This window comes from Miscanthus floridulus, chromosome 9 (genome assembly GCF_019320115.1).
Source record: "Miscanthus floridulus cultivar M001 chromosome 9, ASM1932011v1, whole genome shotgun sequence".
NCBI lineage: Eukaryota > Viridiplantae > Streptophyta > Magnoliopsida > Poales > Poaceae > Miscanthus > Miscanthus floridulus.
This window is the reverse complement of record NC_089588.1, coordinates 130786364-130810912: the sequence shown is the minus strand read 5'-3', so window position 1 is coordinate 130810912 and position 24549 is coordinate 130786364. Positions and strand designations below refer to the sequence as shown.

Sequence of the window (24549 nt, the reverse complement as noted above, 5' to 3'; positions counted from 1 at the left end):
AGTTTTTACGCGCGTGCGTCTTAAAAACAACAACTTTTAAACCCTCAACTTTTGCGATTTCCGTCAATCATCTTTCGGTCCGAGCCCCCTCCCTCGGTCCCTCTCCTTCGCACATGCATATTTCCTTCGTAGCTCCTTTTTTTTTTTTTTGCCAGAGACCCAATACTACCATGCATGACGGGTGGGAGGCAATGTTTCACCGAAAAAAAATGCATTTATATATTAATAAACTAAGAAAACATAGTTTACAACGAGTATCTAAATTAAATTATGATTGCACTATTTTATTTCTTATTACAATAAAAACTTCAAATGAGACATCGCTCGAATATATTTTTCAGTTAAAAATTGTCAATGATATGGACTCACGTACCTCACCGCCGATATAATAGCCCAATACAGGCGAATACAAGGATGAGGCCCGCCAGAATTAGGATATGTCGTTAGACTTGGTGGACAAAAAAAACCTACAAGGAAGATTTGGATGCCGGCTCCTACGGAGATACAGTAGATTATTTTGTTATGCTTTCCATGTATGTAACCGACTAGGAAAAATATATGTAAATCAATTGGATCTACTGTAACCCTATCCCCCAGACTATATTAATGACAGAAGTTTGTGACATTTTAGTAAACAAAATAGTTCTAATAACAATATTCACAAAGATGGTTAGAGTCTACAGAATCAACAGGCTCATATCTTTTCTAGCGTGTCTTGTGAGGATTAATGTGGAGGCTTAAAAACCCCTTTGATTATTAATGATACTAAGATTAAGGTATTGTACATGTCCACAACACACACGCACAATTGTTTAGTTAGCCGGTGGGACGTGATTCTTGGTAGGAATTGAATAGGCAGCAGTGAGGAGCGGGTTCTCCTAGGTTATAATAGAGAAGTGATTCTTGTCTGATCTCCACCATAATGTGTTTTTTGTTTTTGCTATTTGGTGAGTAGAAATGATTATCATGGAGAAAGTGCTCAAGGAGACCCTTAGTTTATGTTTTTTGCTGGGTATGTTTGAATCGACATCTAAATTTTAGTAGCTAACTAATGATTGGGTGGATCGAAACAAGACCTCATTAACACCTTTTAACAGTCACTTGAGTGAGCGTTCGTGCATGCGCTGTGCCCTGCGTACAAACTCATACGTTTTTTCTCTCTAGCTCTATCTGACTCGTTGCGTCTCCCCCGTTCAATTGGTAATCGTACGTGATGGTTTTGGATAATAAAAGGGGCCGCTTCGTCTTTCTGTGGAACTATCGTTCCAGTGATGTTAACTACTCCCCAACCAACAGTCTGATTCTCTCTGTGCTCAGGCTGGTGCCTCGACAACTTCTCCGTACCAACACCTATGTCCAAGCGGGCACGTTGTCATCAGCACTATATTAGATCCCATGACCATTACTTCCTCCAATGATGGTATACCCAAGAGCTACTTAATCCATCTAGGTGTGATTCGTTTTAATCCCATAAGTCTCACGATGCCAACCTGAACTTGGGATACCATATAGAAAAAAATAATAGAATTGGTTTAATGTGGTCGATTTATAGATTGAGCCTCATGGACTATTTATGTACTCCTAGGAGTATAAGATTTATCTAAAACACTTAGCTGAAGTATGACTGTATGAGGTATCCTCTTCTTCTTCAGTCGTCCGACTCTGCACTTGCATAGGTTGTACTGCTTGCTGTTTCACTGGTATTTGCTGATCCTCCCGATAATACTGGCCCTGATGTATATCCTACAGGAGGCCCAGGGACAGGTAAGGTCATAGTCTCACATTTCAGCATCAACAGAACATCTGCCATGGTGGGCCTGTCTGCCCAGTTCCGTTGAACACAAAGCAGTGCTATCTGAATGCATCGAAGTATAGAGTTCATTTGGGGCTCATCGTGCAGTGATGCATCTATCAGCTCCATTGCTCTTCCGGAAGACCATAAATCCCAAGCCTGCAAAAGTTCTCGTCTCAAATGAAAAAAAAAATCTAGCAGTCAAAATAAATGTTACTGATAAAATGGGAAGCATATAAAATGGAAATGAATAGTAAACTGAGGTGTATTCTAACGCAGGGAAGGTGTTTTCACTGTGGCACTAGTACACACTAAGAGATATTGTCTAGAAGCACTATTGCACGCTAAGGTCACAATCTTACATACATCAAGTGTATACTTACATAAACAGGCAAGGAGGTTTCTATCATAGGATGTCGTGCAGTGATTATCTCGAGAAAATTGACACCAAAGCCATACACATCACTCTTGATTGAGATAATGCCTGTGTGCGCAAAACACAGGGTCCATGTAACCACTGCAAGACCAAAAACATTATGTGCGTTAGATGTATCCTTTACATTGTCCTTGGTAGCTTCATGGTCGACTAGAGCATTAGATGTACACTTACAGAGTCCCGGCTGGCCTAGTCTCTTGCTCATCTTCATCTGAACTTAAGACTACAGACATTCCAAAATCACCAATCCTAGGGGTTATATCACAATCCAAGAGAATATTACTTGGTTTTAGATCCCCATGAATTACTCGTAGTCGGGAGTGTTGGTGTAGATAACAAGCACCTTGGACAATACCTTCAACTATCCTAAATCGTATAGGCCAGGCAAGCGAGACACCAGCTCTCAGCTCTGCAACAATAAAAGCATTTTGACAGGGCAAATTAAGACAGCAAATGTGAATGAACTGTAACTCAAGGAAATCACTGAGGCAAGTTGTACCATCAATTATATAGCGTAAATTTCCTCTTGCCATATATTCATAGACTAAAATTCGATTGTCCCCTTCAATGCAGCATCCCAGAAGTTTAACTATATTTGCATGCTGGAGTCTTGAGATAATATAAACCTCATTTTCAAACTCAGGTGTGCCCTGATAGGAATGTTTACTTAGGGTTTTTACTGCAACACAAACCCCACTTGGCAATATGCCCTGAGGAGGAAAACAAGTACAAATATGATTAACTCATCTATTTTATTGAGGCGTTTAACCAATGAAGATCATGTATATGAAGCATTTTTTTGTATAAAAAGATTTAACTTAAACAGATATTGCATAATAAAAATGAAAAAAGGACAATGAAAAAACAATAATAAGCGGCAAACAACTAAGTGGCTAGGAAAACAGCAAAGATAACTTTGAGTGGTCTCTCAAACAGTATAGGTTGGTGTGAAATGATTTTATCGCTGCTCTCTACAAACATAACGAAGACGCTATAATGAAATGCATGTTACTTTCTTTTTTAGGACAACAGTAGGGAGGGGCTTTTATATATTAGTAATTAATCAAAATAATTGTGCAAAGGTCTTCAAAACAGGAAGTACAATGATCACAAAATAAGACCAAAGAGTAATAAGATACGACTCAAACTTGGAACAGAATTGAACTGAGTATGTTTTGCTCTGAAACCAAACTAGGAAATGAGGCAGAAACTTATAATGAGGTGTTCTCTCCTTCAGAAAAAACATGTCTGTCACAAGCAATCTTTTTTGTCAGTGCTTAAAATGTAAATACTCAATAATTGAGTGTGTATATTGTATAAATAATACAACGGCCCCTCTGCAGAGATGCAACTGCCGAGCATGTTCTTATCATACGAAGATTATCTCTATGGTATCTCTAAACACATATCCATCTTTATAGGGTTTATTAAAGAAATTTAGTGCCAAGACTATAAATAATGTGAATCTGTTTTCATACTAGAAAAAACATGCTAAAAAGAATTGCGCGAAGGAACAAAGAATTTTATAAATAGGCTCCTCTGTGACTAAAAGCGTTTGACAAATAATTTTCTTCAGCTAAGTAGCACCTCTGCAGTCCAGAACTTATCAGTTACATCTATATAAAATTAGTAAACCCTACCCCGTTGTTTTCAAATTCAGCTTCTATTCTATTTACTACTCTTCATTTTGTGATCACCATGGTCTCTATTATACAACGTTGACTACCATTCTGTTTCCAGTCCCATGCTAGCAAAGAAGAAACACAATGATTTGTTTTTTGTCTGTCTGGTCTAGGGTCGTTCTCTCCTGATTTTTTTAGTTTTAGTTTTTTAGTTAAGCTAGTGTGGAGTGCATGTGCTTCCGGGCACATGTTTTGTGTGGGTTTGTTAGGGTTTCTTCAACCCTGTTCAACTTCTTCTTAATGCAATGATACGCAGCTCCGCTGCGTGTTTGGGAAAAAAAGGATATAGAATTACATCTATTAATAAGTCTATTAATGTAATTCACATGTGGCTATCATTTTGTTAAGCTTCATAGTTTGAGTAATCAAAGTCATTAGCATCTTGTTTCTAAAAGGAATATTGTTGAATTCATTAGCATCCTGTTTCTAAAAGGTACTATAGAACGAATATTGGCTATACAAAGACAGTAGGAATTTTCCATCATGTTGTTACAAGGCAATCAAATATTTGAAAAAGTAGGTATTGAGAAAAATTTACTCATTTAAGTCAATGGTCTTATACCTGAATTTAAAAAAGAAAGAATTTTTTTAATAAGAAGAAACAACAATCATGTGCTAAGTTTAAAGAATGGTTTCAAAAGAAGGGTAATAAAAGTTGCCTCATTAGTTTTCCCTTAAATTCAATTCTCCTAATAGGTGTCCTAGGAGAGAACTGTGTGTAGCGCAATTAGTCTTGTACTAAGTGGCCTAGGGGAGTTGGCTCTGCCTCTCCTTTGGTTTTTTTTTTTTTACTAAATGAAATGACACATAGTTTTCCTATGTTGTTTGAGAAAAAAATATATGGTGATGCCAAACCATAAGAAAAATATATGGTGACACATAGTTTTCCTACACTCAGGTGCAATTATACATATTTCCAATTTTCCTACAGGTAATGCCAAACCATAAGAAAGAGGGGACCGAAGTCTAAAGATGAAAGCGCTGATGGAAATAAAGTTGAGTCCAATATATTGGAGCTTTACATTAGATTCAGCAAGTAGCTTCTGTCTTAGTTTGATGATGTCTTCTTATTGTTTTGCTAAGTTGTTAAGATAAAAATAGATTATGTTCCTAAAGTAGTATAAATCTTGAAGATATGCATGATTAGTTTCTTGTACCAGTGATTCAAGAAAACTTTTAACGTCTTATCTTGTGCCACAAGTTTGTATAACTCCGTTTAAACTAGTACAATTTCTATTGAAGATTCTAATGAGTCAATTAAGGAACCACAATAGGAAAATGTACCAACTAATAATTAGTTGATTTTGAGGCACAATTAAAGAGCCTCGATTGTTACCCAATCCGTTGTGACTACTAATTAACCTATAAGAAAATACTGGTGAAAATATCAGATGAAACTCAGCCGAGAGTATTGAGTCTATTAAGTCTATAAGCATAAATAAAGAATGGGCATTAATAGAAATCCTAATGGAGTCAAAACAGTAGGATATAAATAGGTCTATAACTCTTAATGGACAATATTGAAAGATTAAAGCTAAGCTCATAGCTCACTATGGTTTTGAACTTCATTATATGAACAAATATTCTATACTAGTCTTGACTTGGCATTTACAAATCGGGATACTTGGTAAAACATCTTTTTTTCTCACACACGCAGGAGAACTACGTATCATTGCATTAAGAATACTTGGCAAAACATCAATTTAATCTAGAAAAGATCGACTAGAAAGGTGCTATAGATTCTTGTGATATTGAAAGGGAATGAAATGTCATCAAGCTCACCAGATATCCTATCGATTCTCCTATACCTTAAAACTAGCATTTTAGGAGATGGAGGCACTGCAGCAGATCTCCTATCTCATCTTTGATACCATTTTTAAGAGGTCTCCTAAAAACAACCTCCTTTCTCCTAAATAAAGGAGACAACTACCTATCTCATACCCTAAACAAACATAGAGACAAGTTTTAGGTAATCTAGAGCAGTGCTCTCCTATATTCTAAATTGATTTTTAAGGGACTATACAAAAATTACTTATAGGAGATGCAATATAAGAGATCTCGTGGAGTTGCTCTAAGGCTTACCAGTCATTCCATTTAGAAGCGCATAAATCAATATGGGTTTTAATGATCCTGGGTACAGGCCATATCATCAACTCCTAATAAGTAAACAAGCGTTCTAACTAGGTATTGCAGGGAACTATGGATAATAGGGGTCCTAGTAGCAAAAAATGCTACTAACTACGCATTGATCTGAACATAAGTTAATGCGAGCATAAAGTTGTCATCTGTTTGATCGAGTGGGAAAATGTTGTTATATGATCTCAGCCAAAAACTATGTCCAACGACAAGGCAGATGAGTTTAGGTCCACGAATAAGTGCCTATAATCTGTTTAGATTAGTTCACCATGATTAGCTGTAACCCAAAGGCATCTAGGAGTCAACCCCAGTTCCACAAAGCCTATAAATAAGAGGTGGCTTACAACCTAAATATGATTAGCATGCCTATCTACATCTACAACCGGTCAATTAGGGCTCTGGAAGGTTTGGAAGCTTGATTTCACATCAAGGGTAGGAGGTCATGCCTTGGAGGACAAATCTACACTGGAACATCAACAGAGAGTTCTAAAGTTTGGTGAAGAGCATTACACCTACATCAGCATCTGCTACAAAGGCACTAATGGCATTCAAAAGTATTTAAGCCTCTAATTTCCACACTGAGTATATGTTAGTGGTCATGTTTAGGCTAAGCAAGATCTTGATTATGCCAAGACCATTTTAACATCTTCAACATGAATATAGAAAAAAAGTATTTTTCATAATTATAAGAACAAAATAAAAGCATGTAAGATACCTTGTAAACATTACCAAAACCACCACTTCCAATTATATTGTTAGATGAGAAATTATTTGTAGATCTAGCCAGTTCGGAGAACTTGAAAGCCGTAAGCCCTCCTGGAAAAGAACCAGCAAGAAACATTGCTCAGTACATTTCTTTCTTCTCACCTGGTAATGCAGCAGGAATACTGAGCACTTATTTCACTTTGGGTAATTTTCATCTTCTAGTTATTAAAAGCTCATCCCCTTTGGCGGATGGGGTTTACAACCTTGTTTCACTGAGAGAGCCAATGGCAAAAAGGAAATTCAAAGTGTCAGGAACAATTAAGATTCAAAACCAGTGGTACATGTTTGCATAGTACAAGTAGGGAATGCCTTTCTATTATTTGCATTGTAGAAGTACATGATAACTGTGGTTTAATTTTTACTTCAAAAGATGCATGACAATTACGATTGATGCAATTTAGTGATAAGTGCTTCATGTTTCTTGCAGGCTACCTGCTTGTTCATGACCAAGGAGCCTCTGGAGGTATTCAAGCGTCGTTGTCTCCCTTCGAGCCCAATGAAAAGGCCACCTAAACCTATGCCTCGTATTTGGCAACACTTCAGCATTGTCATAGCCTACAAATAATTGATGTAACTATGATATATCGATGCTAGCGAGAAATAGCAGATAAAAATGAAATAATTCAATTTTCACTGTGAAAGGAAATAACACATAACAATATAATTTGGAGGTTGATCTGGTAATTTAGAGTATATGGTTTTACTTTCTAGATCTGTCATGCTCATAAGCATCGTTAAAGGAAATACCATTTGTTTGTTGTTCTTCCAACACAGATGGCTCAGTTACTGCTGTAACTCCTACTGGTTCAATGCCATGGTAATCAGAGGCACTTCCATGGGTCCTGAAACTGTCATGCTATTAAACACTAAAAGCTAATAAATTTTCATCATCAACAACAACAACAAAGCCTTTAAAATAAAATAATTTGGCAAATTGTTTTCTGGGACACGTCTATTACAGTTATCAAGGTATAGAAACAACGATGTGTGATCTGTAACATGTTTCTACAGCTGTCCTCTAATCTTTCACAAGTCATAACTAATCGTTAGTTAACAGTTAAGTTTAACAAGAATCTAGTTCCCATAAGACAAAGAATAGGGGCATTTGCCAAATTGCCACTGTTTTTTTTTTTTTTTTTGCAATAATACCAAACAAAAGGCATTTCTGTTGGCATGTTTGCAAATTTTTAGGGGCAAGATTGCAGTAACAATTAAAGTTGGCAAATTTACAATTACCCTAAATTCTTCCCAATCCAACAGACACCATCTTACTAAAGCAGATACGAAATGTACGGTACACATTGGTTACTAGACAAGTAAATGAATGACATTTACATTGCTTAAAGAAACTTCCTCTTACTATGCCAACACATCAAGCAATGTAAAATGTAGGGACAAATGTGGGATATGATCACAAAATAAAGGAGAAAACTTGGTATTGTGGACACTGTACCGGGAGCCAGGGTTGACATGGCTCCCAGATGACTCCGGCGCCTCTTCTGAAGCCTGAAATGACAAAGCATCTTAGGATTTTAGAATAATTGACAATATAGAAGAACCAGGAGTTGGCTGTAATTATGTGAATGAATGATGACAATGTGAGGTAGGATAAATAAAACATTTATTTGTTCTAGCTTCAAGCAAAAATGCATTTTGTTCAGGTTGGATCCTTAAACATTCAAGTAGACCTGTTGACGCAAATTAGACAAGAAGTATGTAAAAATTCATATATGGTCATATTCCTGTGCATATTAATTGATTAATAAATAAAATGTAACACTCCTATGCTTAGTTTTGCCTCAATTTACTAAGGACCAAATTTCATGCTAACTCTGTTGAGGGACACCTAATGCTTCAATCTGAGGCAAACAACCCCAAACATCTCATCTGCTGCTTGAAATGGCAACCTGAATCTCATGAGGAATATGATGACAAACAAATCCCAACTTGACTCCTATCAGTTTTTCAAACTTTTAATAGAATCCCTTCAGTATAAGCATTCACATTAATGAAACACAGAGATTCCATTGAAGTATTTTCATAGTATAGTATAAGACCTACAGTGGGCATGTACAGCAGTACAAGGAAGTGGTCCTTGAGTCAAGGACTCACCAGCTTCAACAAGAGAAAGTCCTAAAACCGCAGGAACAATAGTGCAGACACTAAGTTATGATACAACTACTTCAACATTTATACCTGTGGTTGGGAAGGATGTGCACGGCTGTAAAGTCTAGTTATGAACTCTCTTGTGTCGATGTGGCTGACCAAAGGGTAGAGCCGGAGATATGAATCAATTCTATCTCGGATGTCACGGAACTTCTGAGCTTGAGTTCCTGCCATGAGGAAGCGATACATGGTGTTGCTCTGCTGGCAGGACACGACTAGCGTGTACGCCTGCCGGAGTGTGTCTTCCAATCCGTCCAGCGGTCTCCGGATCTCTGGGCGCTGCATGGTCTCTGACTGCTGAAGCATTTGTAGGAGATCTCCGATCATCATGACATGGTGCATAAGGTGTTGGCACTCCTCCCTGTTCCGGCGAACAGTTTGCACTGCCTGGACAATCATGGTGATGAGGCCACCAGCGTCGACTCCAGCCAGCTGTGCGACGGTGGCAGCCTGGCTGAGACCGTTCCATAGTGCCATCGATCATGTACTCGGTGCTGCCTCCTCTATGCACCTGTGGACAAGATAAAAGCTGATGCACGATGAGAAACAGTAGTGTGGAAATGAAACTCTTAACCTTTTTGCAACTTTTTTACCTTTATTACGTGGTCGCCGTGCTTGTAGAGAAGAGATGAAGCTACGATTCCTAAATATTGTTTTCCTCAATCAGATCAGACAGGATACAAACTGAACAGTCTACGGTAGATTGCAAACAACGCTGAGAACTTACAAGCTAGAGCAGAGTAAACCACCGGCTGAAGAAGTTTGGGCACTCGTATAGTATCCGTTTTAGCCCGATCCCCAACAGACCGACAAATCATTGTAAAGGCAGCCACCAGGGAAACCGCGTTGATCGAAACTTCGCAGAAGATGATCCATCCGATTCCAATCGAATAAAAAAGGTAGGGTACATCCACCGCATGGCGTCCGTTGACCCCAAGTCCACCTAGTTTCAATCAATCAATTAAACAAATTCAGAAATGAGGGATGGGTCGGGTCAGGTTCGGTTGGGACAAAATACCCGAAGCCTTCTGCTCGGCCCGCTCCCGACCCAGCCCGACCCGACCATCAGCCTGCAAGTTCTGACCTGAGCGAGTCCGCGGCTGCGCCGCCCCTGCGTCCCTCCACGCCGCTGCCGTCGTTCCGGCTGCCACCATCGCTCCTCCGCGCCGCTGACGGGATCTGGCGGGGCTGAGTTTGCACTTTGGTCATGGCCTGAGCCCTGAGGGGCACGGCACTGGAGGAGACAGGAGAGGGAGGTTGCTGGTCGGGTGCCGGGGGCGAGCTAGGGCGCAGCCGCAGGCTCAGCCGCAGGGCCGACGGGCGGCTGCTCGACGTTGGCGACGGCCTGGCAGCTGCTTGGGAGTTGGGAGAGAAGGGGAATGGGGCCGCCGTGCACGAGTCACCGAGTGGAGACGTGAGCATTCGAGTTCGTGGGCCACTAACCCAGGCCGCTATTGCTGTGACGCTATCTAGGCCGCACTTGGGAGCTTCCATTTTTATTACAAAAAAATACATTTCTTGAGAATTTACCTATACAAGCCGGAGGTGGTTTCCGGAAGGAAACACCGTCCACGTCGCCCGAAATTCCTGCAGCCGTCCGATCTGCCGATCAACGGTCCAAAAAAAGAAGTTGATTCCGTCGGAGGCAGCTTCTCCTGCTTTATCCGGCTTCTCAGCTGCTTCGTCTCGGCTTCCCTGGCTTCTCATCAGAATCCGGCCTGCCAAATATATACTTGGGCTTCCGCTTCTCGTTCCAGGTTCTTCTCCCAGCTTCCTCTCTCCCTCACCCATCGGTCTCTCCCTCTCCCTCTCAATCTCCACGGCCTTCCTCTCTCCCTCACCCGTCGGTCTCTCCCTCTCCCTCTCCCTCTCAAACTCCACGCGGACAGGGGCGGCGACGGCGCGGGCGGGCACGGCGGCTGCGGCCGGCCTCCTCCTCCTGTCCCCCTCCTCCTCTTCCCCTGGCCTCGCGCCGTGCCGGCCGTGCCCGCACCGCCCGCTCACGGAGCGAGGTGCTGCCAGGGCGCGGGCCTGCGGTGCCCGTCCCCGGCCACGGCGCGGCGCAAGTGGGCGAGCCGGTGGCCGCAGGCGTCGCTGCCCCTCGGTGATGCCTCCTCCCTCTGCTGTGTGTGCTCGCCTGCTACAGGAAACCCTAGCTGTCCGTGCTGGAGGTCGCGAGCGCCCAGCGCCGACCCCACCCCTGGCGGTGGTGCCCTGCTTCCGCATGGAGACGCTCGCCAACGACAGCAGCGGCGGATGCGTGGACGACGAGGTAAGCTCCCAGCTCTCCTCTCTCTTGCCCTCACTTTCTCTATCTTGATGAAGCTCACATCTCGCAGCATAGACCTTGTTTGCCCAAATATGCCTCCAAACTGGCCCAGGGAAAAAAGTTCTGGGAGTTTGGCTCTATTTAGCACGAGCTAATGCAACTGTTTTCGGTGCCTGATCTACGTGATTGTTTTCAATGTGTGCACAGATTGTGCTAAATCTCCTTTCTTTGGTGTGCAGTTGTATGAACTATGAAATACCTGGCTCCTCGCTTATTGATATGTTGAGTCTCAGTTTTCCAATGGAATCATTAGTTGGCACTATTTGTACGTTGTCTTCTAAGCACCTTACTTTCAGAGCTAAACTAACTGGTTATGGTCTTGCCTTCTCTCAGGACTACACTGAAGATTATACTTCCTATATTAACAATTACATGCTTTAGTTTCCTTTCTCAGTTTTATCCTTTCTGTTAGAAATGTGTTTGCTGATTTTCATGTCACTTACAGGTGTAGTAGTTTATCTGTCATTCTACTCTACTACTTCAGGCTTCTACAGCCAGATTCTGTGAAGTTATGGAAGAGCTCTTTTTTTTGGCCAACTAACTTCTCCCGTGCATGTGTCTTATGTATGAAACCGCTTGAGGCTTTCTTCAGCTGATAGCAGATGTCGCTTGGTAACCGGCTGTCCAAAGATTAATTTTCTTTGCTGTTCTTTTTATTTACTTCAGTGTATCTGTCTTTGGTTCTAAATTTGGACGTCTTTAATTTACATCAAGGAATTCTGATTGCTATTTCTGCTTCCTCTCCAAAAATGATGTACATCAAGGAATTTAGGGGTGAATGATCCAGAGCTGAATTTAACAGTTCCATAGCAAGGCCATTTGCTCTCTCAATTGGAGCTCAGCCCCACATTTTTTTCCCAGATGCAGCTAGGCGCACACACTGAGGGCTTTAGTTGTATACCCACCTTTTATTTACTTCAATTTCTCCTCAGTTGCAGCTTCAAATAACTTGGAACAACAACATAATCTCCCTCTCTTCTTACTTCTCCCCTCTCTTGTTACTTCTCCCGGTCTGATCTCCCTCTGGCTCGCTCCCCTTCGCTGTGGACGGCGATTTGTATGCAGATGAATTGTCGTCCTGTGCTATAGGAAACCCTATCTACCTGCCTGTCCTCATATCTTCGCAACGGTTCTTAATGACACAGTCGCATACAGCAGGTCCGGCAATCTTACCAATCCTAGGTGGCCAATAATGTTGGTTATTCCTACTGACACATGATAGTAGTTCAAGGTTACTGAGAGTTGGAAATTTATCTGACCTTTTGATTCTGCTCCATGTCTTACCTATAGCTGCCAAATTGCTTTATGTTAACAGAAAATGATTATAGCACATTGTTTCTTTCCATATTTTGTTTCATATTATAGTATTCTTTGGAATTGTGGTATGGTCAGGCCTAAACGACTATACACATTTCCAACACATGCGTATTGGATTCCAAAAAAAAATCGTGCATATTAAGGTTTCTTAATGCATTTGAATGCTTTGTGGACCGGATACATCACCTGCGTATTTTTTTTTCAGCAGGAAAATGCTACTAACATCCTCTATTATGCGTTGGCAGTGAAAGCACCGCCATGAAAATGAAAGGAGACTTTGCACAAATTATCTAACAAGGTCCCGCCAACAATTTTACTTGACATTCCAGACTTCAGGTGCTATCCTAAACCTAACATGGACTGCATTTTTTCGGTGTTGCTCTTCCTCAGTTTAGAGGTGAATGAGTATTAAAGAGTTCTGAAATTCGTTTCAGCATTTTTTTAAAGCATTTTTCATAATTTTGATTCATTTGCAAATGACTCATAGGACACCTAGACCTTCAAATCTATAAGCAGTACCATGTGGAAGAAACAGGAAGCGGTTTAATGTGTAGAGAGCACCTGCATTTTAAACGAAGCTTTGTCAATTGTCTAATTTTCTTTATATAACCTAGCATGGAGGTTCTTGTCTGTGTTGGCCTGCCTCAGCTTTCAAAGTAAATGCGTTTTAGGAGTTCTGAGATTCTTTTCAGCATTTTGTTAAACATATTTCCCCTTAGTTCTTCAATCCAAATATTGAAGACTCGCAGCCTTTTTATAGTAGGCCTTGAATTCAAACTCTGCCTCTCAAATGCATAATGGCACATACAAAAACAACCTGTGTTCTTGCTTTGTCATCAGATAGGTTGAAAAACTAAGCTGTTAAGATATATCCCCCCCCCCCCCCCCGCCAAGCACAGTAGATACGCAGCAGTCACTCCAGCCTATTGTACTCCAGCACAAAAAACTTGATGAATTGAACAATATGGACCCATTTTGATTTTCCGGTATGCATTCTACCTGAATACATGTGATGCCACCTGTTTAGTCTATTTTAGGTTTTTGGCTCGGTTGTTCTACGCATCGCAAATTAGGTTACAGTTCGACTGCTGCAACCAAGAAAACAGAGGTACCATGTTGTACCTCTGTTGTTTCATATCAAGTCAGTACCGATGATACTGCCTATTTGGCCTAACAGGGTTTCTGAATAGATCTGGTATACACATTGGGATGGCTTGGTTTCATTAGAACATGGATATATAATTTCATTTGCCTTCAGTGCTGCGGTTTGGTTGTACTAAACAGCCTCCCTTTAAACGAACAATTTTGCTAAAATTCTATATGCATCTCGCTTTCCTAGAATAGATGAAACTGCAATGCTGGACCTGCAACAATCTTACTTTTTATCAAATATATATGTCCAGTTTTAGTTCAATACAGTGAAGTATCCATTTAGAGTTGGCCATTTGGATATGGTTGTGCTTAATTAGCAACCGCCCTTAGTGTTTGTTGGAGTACAGTGTCGTACTCTGGCCTTTATGCTTTTAATTTGTGGTTTACTGTAAAGGCAACTTAGATAAGGTGTGTTGCACTCTAAGGTTACGAACAAGGGAAAGGCACGGATAATTTTTCAATCCATATGAGCCCATGGTCGACGTTATTTTGTGGTGCAAATGCTAACAATTTGCGTATTTAACGGCTCTCCTTTGACGATTGATAATTGTGTTCCAGTCCCTGTTGCTCGTGTTCAGAGAGGCCGCCTACATAGAGCCTCATATACCGTGCTTCCTAAGGACGCGGATCTACAAGCTATGTTTTTGGGCACGCTTTACCTTTTCGATAAAATGAAAACAGAGATAGCTGTACATGGTGTCCTTATATATGAAATTGGGAAAGTATAAACTACTACTATTTGATTCTAATTTTTTTTTCAGATTAGTCTGGAGTCATAGGATGAAATAGTTAATTATTTGTCACCCGCGTTTATGTAATAACAGGAAAATATTTATGTATTCTACCACACACCAATAATAGTATTATGCAATAAAACTATTGATCCCACCTAATTGGGGGTACAATCCTACGAAAACTCATAGTCATATGAAGATTTTCTTTGCACTACTTTCAGGTACATCCCTCAAATCATGTGTCAGGTTGTTGTTCTGAGATACTAAACTAGAGGTGGATGAGGGATTGGAGCCATGTGTTTAGTTTGCTTCCTTTCTTGGCTTCATTTAGGTTCACATGCATTCTGGTTGTACAGCAATGCCAGGCAAGAAACTTGCCTCCCAGCTAGCAGTAACGTGGATACCATGCTCTTCTGGTTGCACAGAGGTTGCCTACCACCTCTGCATTTCAAGAAGGTAAAGTGTTTTTATCATATCTCCTATCCATACTTTTTGCCTTTTGTTCTGTTGCCACCTTCACAGTTATTTGCCAACATCATTGTGGATTCTAAAAGTATACTTGCCTAGCTTTTAGTGTAAAAAACTAATTAATTATGTGTGGCTGTTTTAGTTCAGTCAATACTTTGGTTTAGATATACCTCAGCTAAACATTTGCACTGTTTTAATTGTTTCCTCATACTTCTGTCACTAACATAGCAAGTTTGTGAATTGTTAGGCAATTGAGACCTTCGTAGTACCCATTATGGCTTCTAATGCTGTCGCTCCTGGTACACCTTGGCATTAATCCTATACCTTTTTGTGCCTCTTCTCTCCTTCGTGCTGGTTGTAATTTCATTATCCCTATCTTTCATTTTATGCTATGCTTCATCTGTATAGTTTCATGCTTAGACTACTATTTGTTCAATCCACATGACTGACAGCGTTGTACTAAATCAAAATTGTTGCTGCCACAAATTCAGGTAAAAAAAATATCTCTAAGCATGCAACAATTTTTATTTTGTAGCCAACTTAAAAGATATTGTAACCATTGCATGATTTTGTAGCTTGAAAAAAGGTCAAAGCACGGTTTCTTATCACCAGTATAAAAAAAATGTTACCATTCCCAAACAAATATATCATATATCATGATTAGTAGGCTTCGTACCTTCCTTCACTGTACCTCTTGTGCTAATTTCATATTATATGTGCACAATTACCTAAACAGTACTAAAATATAAAATAATGGTTAGAACAATAAGTCACCTGAATGGCTTATTTCTTTTGGTAACCTTATTTCTCTTTTTAAATTTTCAAGCTACATTGCGATATTTCCTTCCTGTTGGGTCCCTTCTTAGCAAAGAAGTTATTATTGGATGATGTATTTTGCTTACACCTGATAGCTAATGCTTCAGCACTTACCTCCTTTATAGTTCTTTTTTACTGATTGGTACTTTTCAAAGTAATCTACTAAAAGACAAATGGTACATCACCTCACCAGATTCCATTATAGCACCATAAAAAATTATCTCTATATTTTTTTGGAGTACCACTAAGCTAATATCAGTTGTTGTGCGGTTAGCCTGTATATAGGTTGCAGCAACAATGCAGCGCCTCATGATATCTTTTGCTTTCTAATAATAGCTTCTAAAAAGCTATAAGCTTAGCAATGTATTTTGGAGTACCACTAAGCTAATATCAGTTGCTGTTGCGTTTGCCTGTATATAAGTGGCAGCAACGATGCAGTGGCTCATGTTGTCTTTTGCTTTCTAATAATAGCTTCTAAAGAGCGATCAGCTTAGCGATGTAGGCTTCTACCTTACTGCCTATGGTGCCTTTTAGCAAAGCGATCACCTTATCAACTTAAGCCTGCGTCTTCTTGCCTGTATTTTACAGGGGAAAAAGTGCTTCTTTGTACGCCTAATCTGGCTGGCCAACATTAGATGCAACGAAAAATAGATGTTGGAATCAATAAAGATCCATGGTGAGAGTCCTTGCTATATAGGTTCCCGTGGTTTGCAGTGATTGTGCGTTAATAGAGGTTGAGTCATTATCAAGCTACACTTTGTGAAGGTATACTGTTTCCAGTCTTTCGCTGCGCTGACGTTTATATTGTCTTTTGTTGTTCAAAGTGTAAACTTTCGTATCTTCTTTACGACACTTCTATTCATAGCAGTGGTATGTCATACCTCTCTGTTTGCCTCATTCAGTCTAATTGTCTTAGGTAAGCTCCCAGAATTTAGGAGACGACTTCTCCGGCTTGCAGAAAATCTGACAGTTGATGTTGATGCTCAGATTAGTCTTTTTGAGGTAATGCTATTTGATTATTTACGATGGTACACACAGGATTTTGAGAATCAAATCAGCTCTGCCTTTTGTCATTGTTTTTTTTTGGCTATTCAGTATAACATGGAATTTTTCTTTCCCCTAAACAACTTTTCTCTACGTGTAGCTTGCAGAAGGTGAAGCTTATTTGTTGATCATGGATGCTGTCCAAAAAAAGACTTAGTTCACTCTTTTTTCTTCTTCGACATTTCAGGTACCGATATTCTGGTTTTTGTTCAATGTGTTCCGAATATTAGCTTGACTGCACTTATCTGAAAGCTAAGTTCATTTGCTGATTCCAAGGCTCAAGACCTATTATGACTGCCAAAAATAAGTTTGGTGTTGCAGCGAAAATGAGCTTGACCCCTCTAGCCCCCACGCAGGTATGCAAATTTTTACAGCAATCATGTCGGATTACTTGATTATTGTTCATAAAGGTTAGACACCATGAAGCGATTTATTACTGTGACTTTGAAGTGTTCAGCTATGCCCTGTAACATGGAATTTTTCTTTCCCCTCAGCAATTTTCTGTGTGCATCTTGCAGGAGGAGAAACTTATTGGTTGATCATGGATACTGTCAAAAAAAGAATTAGTTGAGCCCTTACCTCCTTTATAGTTTGTTTTAATAATTGGTAGTTTTCATTGTGATTCATGAAAACACAGGTGATAGATCGCCTCACTAGATTCTATTGTAGCACCATCCAAAATTATGTCTCTATTTTTTGGGACTACCACTAAGCTAATATTGATTGCTATATGCCCTGTAACATGAATTTTTTCTTTCCCCTCAGCATGTATGTTCCACACCCAGTCGACGCGCGCAAGGGCGCGCGCAATATACTAGTAATAAACAACTTTAAACCTTCGTCCGAGCCCTCACTCGGTCCCTCTCCTTCCCACATGCATATTTCCTTTATCTCTTTCTTTTTTCTCTCTCTCTTGACCAAGGCCTAAATACTTTTTCTCTTGCTCGAGGCCTGGCCCGGCTTAGATATATGCTTTGCCGTATATTTGGTCCATTCTTTTTTTTTGAATGGCGCCACCTTGGCGCGGCCTTCTTTGGAGGCCTGGTGCGGAACAGGGGTTCGAACCCCCACGGGCCGGCTCCTCCTTGGAGTCTTAACCGCTGGGCTATGTGCCCATCCGCATATTTGCTCCATTCTTAAAAAAATGAAATCTCACGAAATGAAGCTACGTCAGTCAAGATAAACACCCAAAAAAAGAAACAGTACATGGAGTTCAAAAAACAAAATAGTACACCAAAGCACTCCCTGCAAGTCACATCAAAGATATGGGGCACGGTTCTCCACTGCGATGCCATCTAAAGAGGTAAGCGACATCTGCAGATGTCGCCGTCGATCAGAGAACCTAGGTTTTTCAAATAGGATATGGGTCTAGACACCTCGTGACAAGGTCTACAACAAGGAGTCTGACCACAAAGGTGTCACCAATGCTAACATGGCAGAAAGCCAAACAGAGCTTTTGCTCGAAATTCTCGTACCCGAAACCCACACCCTGTTCTTGCAATGGCAACCAACCCACCAACGCCACCGCAAGTCATCATCCACCACTTGTTGTTCATGTATCTACCTCTCTGTTAGTATATGCTCTCGACAAATTTCTTGTCAGTTGTCCATCAAAAAAAGAATTGAAATCTCACTTTCGAGACAACCCCAAATTTAATTAGATCTATAAGATAGCATTAATATTTGTATTTTTAAATAAATTTATTATAAAAACATATTCCATGGATTAATCTAATGGTATTTATTACACCTCATAAATATTAATATTTTTATATACACTAGCCAACTTGTCCATGTGTTGCGATGTACAATTTGTTGCATGGTGCTCGTGCCAATGGTAATATGCTAGCTGTTTTGTTAGATTTAATTGGGCTTGGCTCAACCTTAAATCAAATATGCTCCAAGGCCGATAGTAAATGCTAGTGTAATAAAGGATTAATTCCATATGGAAAATTGATAAGACATTGACCCTATTTGTTTCTACTTATAATCGATTCAATTATATGACTGTACCGTGAGGATGTTTTAATTTTAATTCTCGATTATCGATATGCTGGTTCAAAGTTCTAAAGTGGTGGTCAGAAAAATCAACAATAATCGATGCCTTTGGTGGGATTCTCATTTTTTTCAACACTAATCTGATTATAAGTAGCAGCAGCAACAAACAGGACTTAACTTACATAGGTGGTTGTTGTGTGCATCTATTGTGGGTTTAAGAAAGTTGAAGGCGAACCACATGTCCACACGCACCGTGATGCAAAATGGGCTTAGGATGGCTAGGCCATGACATGAGTCGGATGCGGCACCAATGAAGGTTTTGCAGTTCCAAACTCAAAAGCGAGAAGGACGATAGTGAGTGACGATGGATCGAGGAACAGAAGAGGAGTGAGGGACGGAGTGATGGGGAGAGTGAGAGATGGAACAAATATATTTTTGGTCTTTAATATTAGGTATATAAGATATATATCGATATAGATTAGATGGTATACATATAGATTATGTATAGATTTGTTATATAGTTTCTCTATTAGATATAGGTATTAATATAAGATTAGGCAGTACATATATATATAAATATATAGTTCATGCATAGATTTGTTATGTATCTATATTTATATCTGTACTACCTAATCTATATTAGTATCTATATCTAATAGAGAAAATACATAACAAGATTTGTTAATTAATTCCTAATGAAAAGGTAAACAAAAAAGGCATTTTAATTCTTTGACAAAACCTAAGATAATTATCTTATTAATTACGGAGTAGATGAGGAAAAAGAGACCGGTCCCTTTTCCCCTTGCGCAGACGAGAACTGTACCAGGGCTCGCTCTCGTAGCTTTTTCAAGCAGTTAATGAGATATATACTCCTCTGTATATGAATGGTTGCTAATTTGCTTGAGAGCAACTAACCAGTCGCTGTAGCTGAAGGTTCATGATCTTGCTGATAACTCACGCACGCACACCACACAACGCCCTGTCGCTCTCTCGTCCTCCCATGACTATGCATATGTGGATTGTTTGAGGAACATCCTTCTTTCTCAAATTTTTCCAATCTTTTATTTTACTAGCTACTGTATATTATACGGGGTATGCATGGTGCAGTGCACATTGCCATGCCATGCCTAAGGTCAACGTGCTCTCTCTCTCTCTCTAGCACATGCATATATGCAGAGTCGGATGATGAAATCATAAGCTTTTTCAATCCACCGCACTGCCTAAGAACTCCAAAAAAATACAGAGAGATTGAACTTTTTTTTGGAGAATTTACAGAGAGATTGAACTCACTCGAGCTGTCCACCACTTGCCACTTGGTACGTGAAGATAGGGTTCAAAATGGTACCGATATTTCACGGTATCAATTTCGAATACGTTTACGGTGTGTTCGATTGGAGGATGGAATTGCATAGTATATCCTGGACGAGGGGAGAGGAAGCAGACGAGTGGAATCGTATTTTTGGATAAAATGTTTGATGAGGTCGCATAAGCTGAAGAAAAAAAACTGAGATGTTATTTGGGATGGTCTATAGTACAACGAGCATCCGCTGGGCCATCCTCAACAATGAAGGGCGCCAATTTGGTCACATACGAGCGAATGTAGGATGTCCCTATATTTTGCACCAACTGAGCCAGGCTCGAACAGCACATGTGAGGAACCTAAGAGTAATTTTAGCTCGAGCCCTCAAATCAGGGCCTCATTTTAGGATCTAATTCTTTGTATATGCTCTAGCAAGAGCCCACAAATCCCTTTTGATAGATACCGACACAAGGGGTCTGCTTACATTCTCTACGCTCTATCAACTAGCTATACATGTGGAGAAGAGACGGAGGCGCTCGCGACTCGTGCGAAGAGGCGCGGGGAAGAGGTGGAGGCGCCCATAACTCGCGGCAAGCAGCGGACGCGCGAGGATGCACTCGCCGGAGGAGGGTGCGAAGTGTGACACCAACGGAAGGAAGATCGTCGTTGGAGGTAGCCGCACGCTAGGAGCAAGTGCCCGTCGAATTTGGGTGGAGGAGGGGCATTGTGATGGTGGTTGTCGTTGTGGGTGTCGAGATGGTGGCTGACGCCACGGGATAGTGCTATGGGGGCAAGAGGAAGGTCGACGGTGACGAAGCGTTGCTCCTGGACGACGCGAGGGACGGACCCGTACGAGCGCGGGCTTTCAACGACCCCAATAGTAAAGCAGGGGCTCCCTCCAAACCCTCAAGGAACGAGGGCCTAGTGAGAGATTTGAGGGGGCCCTCCAATTTGAGGGCTCTAATAGGGGTGAAAGGTCCTTGTTTGGTTTTGGTAATTGAGTGACAACTTAGGTGGACTAATTGTGTTTATGTGAGATACACAGGTGATTAGTCCACAGGTACATGTGTGTGAGCAACATATGCCATGAAGGTGAAAATGGCTTGGAGATGTTGCAAAGCTCACACATGTGATGATGAAGGAGCTTAAATGCACATGAGACATGACATTGAGTCATGTGATCAAGGTGGAGAAGATCAAGACAAGACTTGGCTTGATGGACCGGTTGCAAGCGTGAAGGGCAAGTCGAAGGCTTTGGAGTGATGGACCGCGTGGCGGTGAAGCTTGAGCAAGACTTGGCGCTGATGGACGATGGCAATGGTGAAGAGCAAGTAGAGTCAAGATCGATGAACCAATATGATCATGTGATGATATGAAGTGGATCATATCATTGTTGATCGTGTTGGTGCATGTGTTGCATCGACATTGAAGGAGATGGAATGGAATGCGCAAGGCAAAGGTATAACCTAGGGCATTTTATTTCACCGGTCATAGGTGTGTAGAGAAGTTTATGACCGGGTTTAGGATAGATGGCCGTACTATCAAGAGGGGCAAACTTGTTTGCATATCGGTCATCTAGTGCCACTCGAGTGATCTAACTTTGCATTGTCGCTAGGATCGAGTGGCGTGGCAAGTTGAGTGGCTAACATCCTTTGGGAAATGATTGTGAAAATGCTAACACACATACACATGGTGGTGTACACTTGGTGGTGTTGGCACATTTACAAAGGCAGTGGTGTTTGCAGGGTTGAGATGGGTTTGGGTCCCTCTCTCCCTCCCGCCGAGCTTGCGAGGTGGGATTCGGCGCTTTCGGGAAAATGGGAGTGCCTATTTTCTATTGCGCCGGATGCAAATTCTTGTGGTTAGCACATTGGAGCAAGGGTGAAGAAGTTAGAAGTGAAAACGTGTTGGTCGCGAAGATGCTGGCGTCGGTCAACTGACCGGACGCTGGATCTGAATGCACCGGACGCTGGAAGGCTGCGTCCGGTCAGGCTGACGTACGGTGACGCAGTAGCTGGAGTGTGACCGGACGCTGGCTGCGTCCGATCGCGTTCGACCGGACGCGTCCGGTCATGCTCGGGAGCTTACTAGAAACGACCGGACGCTGAGGGTCCGGCGTCCGGTCAGTTGAGTGCTGCTACGTCCGGTCAAGTCTAGTGACCGTTGGAACCGGGACACGTGGTCGTCTGCGAGCGACCGGACGCTGAGGTCCAGTGTCCGGTCAACACGACCGGAGCGTCCGGTCGGCCCGACCGTTGCCCAGTGAAGGGGTAACGGCTAGTTTAGCCCTTGGGGCTATAAATAGAAGTGGCCCTCGGCCATGGCTGGTGCTGAGCACCTTAGGGGACTTTGTGTCCATGCTTGAGAGTGCTTAGGAGCCCTCCATCACACATATACTTGATAGCGATCATTCGATTGTGTGAGTGAGCGATTTTAGTGCGATTGCATCGTGAGGTTGCATCGAGTGGCACTAGGTGATCGAGTTGCAAGCCGGTGGTGCTTGTTACTCTTGGAGGTTGCCACCTCCTAGACGGCTTGGTGGTGGTCTCCGTCGAAGCACGCAAGAAGCTTGTGTGGCGCTCCGGAGAAGTGCTTGTGAGGGGCACTTGTGCTCGCCCCGCGGGAGTCGCGAAGAGCAACTTTAGTAAAGCGTGTCATTGAGCTACCCTCACTCAAGGGGTAGGTTCTTGCGGCGCCCGACGTGCGGGCTTAGCGGGTGATGCTAATTAGCCGCCGAACCACCAAGTGAGCGGTCGACACAACGGGGACTAGCGTGTTGGCAAACACGTGAACCTCGGGAGAAAAATCATCGTGTCAACCTTGTTCTTCCCGTTGGTTTGCATCCCCATTACACAAGCTTGCAATTACTTTTATACATATTAAGCTTGTGTAGTTGGTCTTGTAATTAGATAGCTTGTGTAGCTTGCTAATTATCTTCTTGCTTGTGTAGCATAGAAGTAGCTCCCTTGCGTGGCTAATTTGGTTTTAGTAACCTTGTTAGTCATATTGCTTAGTTTGTGTAGCTAAGTATTTGCGCTCTCTAATTAGGCATTGGTTGCCTTGTTATTGAGCATTGCTAGTGAGCTTAGTTAGCTTTGTGCTTTTACTTACTAGCATGTGTAGGAGCTCCCTTGTCGCTTAAAGTACTAGTGGCATAGGTTTATGTAACCTTGCTCCTAGAATTGTTTAGGAGAGCTCTAACTAGCCTGGCACCTTTGTTGCATAATTGTTATCTTTGCAAGGTGCAAGTGAACATATATAGTGGGGTATAGTCTTGGCTAGATCGATAGTTTTAATTCCGCATTTGTATCGGTTAGCCGACGCGATTAAATTTTAGAAAAGACTATTCACCCCCCTCTAGTCGCCATCTCGACCCTTCAAGGGGGCTTGCTATGAGCTCTTTTTTTTTTGCTCCAACCCTTAAATTTGGTTTTCATGACTCGAGTAGGGGCTCTACTAGAGTTGTTCTAATATCCTTCTCTTTAGAAATCTATACGCACGGCCCAATGCAGGGATCAGATCGACGTGCGGGGAACAAATATGCCCTTAGAGATCAAATCCATGTGTACTCATTCGGTTCCCGTTGAGATATTAGACCTATCTGTATTTGAGTATTGATATTCAATGTATAATACCAAATTAAATCTATTTGATACTTATTAGATCATAGTCCGTGTCCTATAGGGATGAAAACGGATCGGATACGGACGGATATCACCGATATTACATTTGTTTTCATATTTTTGTCCGGATTCGGATTTGAATACGGATAGTGTCAACTATGTCGGATAGGATACGATTGGATATCGACATCATAAATATGCGATTTGAGTATTCGGATATGAATACGATATCGGATGTTGGATATCCGGACTCGGATACGGACAAATCTCAACCCCTCTAAACGGATTCGGTTTTGAATACGGTCGGAAAATATCCGTACCGTTTTCATCCCTACTGTCCTATAATATAAAGGATTTAGAGTTCAAAATTTTTACCAAATATAAGGTATTTTAATCATTAACCTCCTCTCTCCTCTGTCTTTCTTGGCAAGAAACTTGGTATCGCCGAAACAAACAACATTAATTTTTTTGATAGAATAACAAACAACATTAATTAAGGAAAGTAACAACTGAACTACTCTTTCTATCCTAATTTTTTTTGACGAAAGAAGAATTATATTAGATAATAACTGGGTACATCAACACATTACAAACACTCTGAAATACACTGCATATATCCAGAAACTGATTTTCATCTAAATTGTACCCACGTTGTGAAAAAACTCCAGATTTCAAAAACCAAACATATTTGACGCTTCGTATGAATGGCTGTACAGGCAAACACTTGGCAACAGGCCTGAGAACAGATGCCCAACGAACGGCGGGCAACATCCCTGCAGGTCCCTGCAGAC

The 24549-nt window shown here is 41.3% G+C and overlaps 2 protein-coding genes across 8 annotated transcripts; both read right to left on the bottom strand.

Moving 5' to 3' along the window:
* Positions 1–1467: 1467 nt before the first annotated feature.
* LOC136484281 (cysteine-rich receptor-like protein kinase 5) lies at positions 1468–10418 on the bottom strand. 7 transcript variants are annotated; one of them, XM_066481523.1, is made up of 12 exons: positions 10062–10418; positions 9705–9920; positions 9571–9620; positions 9008–9506; positions 8265–8317; positions 7559–7659; positions 7244–7366; positions 6762–6862; positions 2728–2938; positions 2403–2637; positions 2176–2309; positions 1468–1951 (listed from the first exon to the last, which is right to left on the bottom strand). In XM_066481523.1, the coding sequence occupies exons 4-11, from the start codon at positions 9452–9454 to the stop codon at positions 2255–2257; spliced, it is 1326 nt and encodes a 441-aa protein (XP_066337620.1). In that variant the 5' UTR covers positions 9455–9506; positions 9571–9620; positions 9705–9920; positions 10062–10418; the 3' UTR covers positions 1468–1951; positions 2176–2254. The 7 variants fall into 7 exon arrangements, with proteins under 7 accessions (XP_066337620.1, XP_066337622.1, XP_066337619.1 ...); XM_066481522.1 differs by having other exon boundaries at positions 1469–1951; positions 9008–9488; positions 9996–10418; XM_066481521.1 differs by having other exon boundaries at positions 1469–1951; positions 9008–9488.
* An 89-nt stretch (positions 10419–10507) lies between these two features.
* On the bottom strand, positions 10508–11203 carry LOC136480938 (uncharacterized). Its single transcript, XM_066478357.1, has one exon. The coding sequence runs from the start codon at positions 11201–11203 to the stop codon at positions 10508–10510; it is 696 nt and encodes a 231-aa protein (XP_066334454.1).
* Between the last annotated feature and the right edge of the window lie 13346 nt (positions 11204–24549).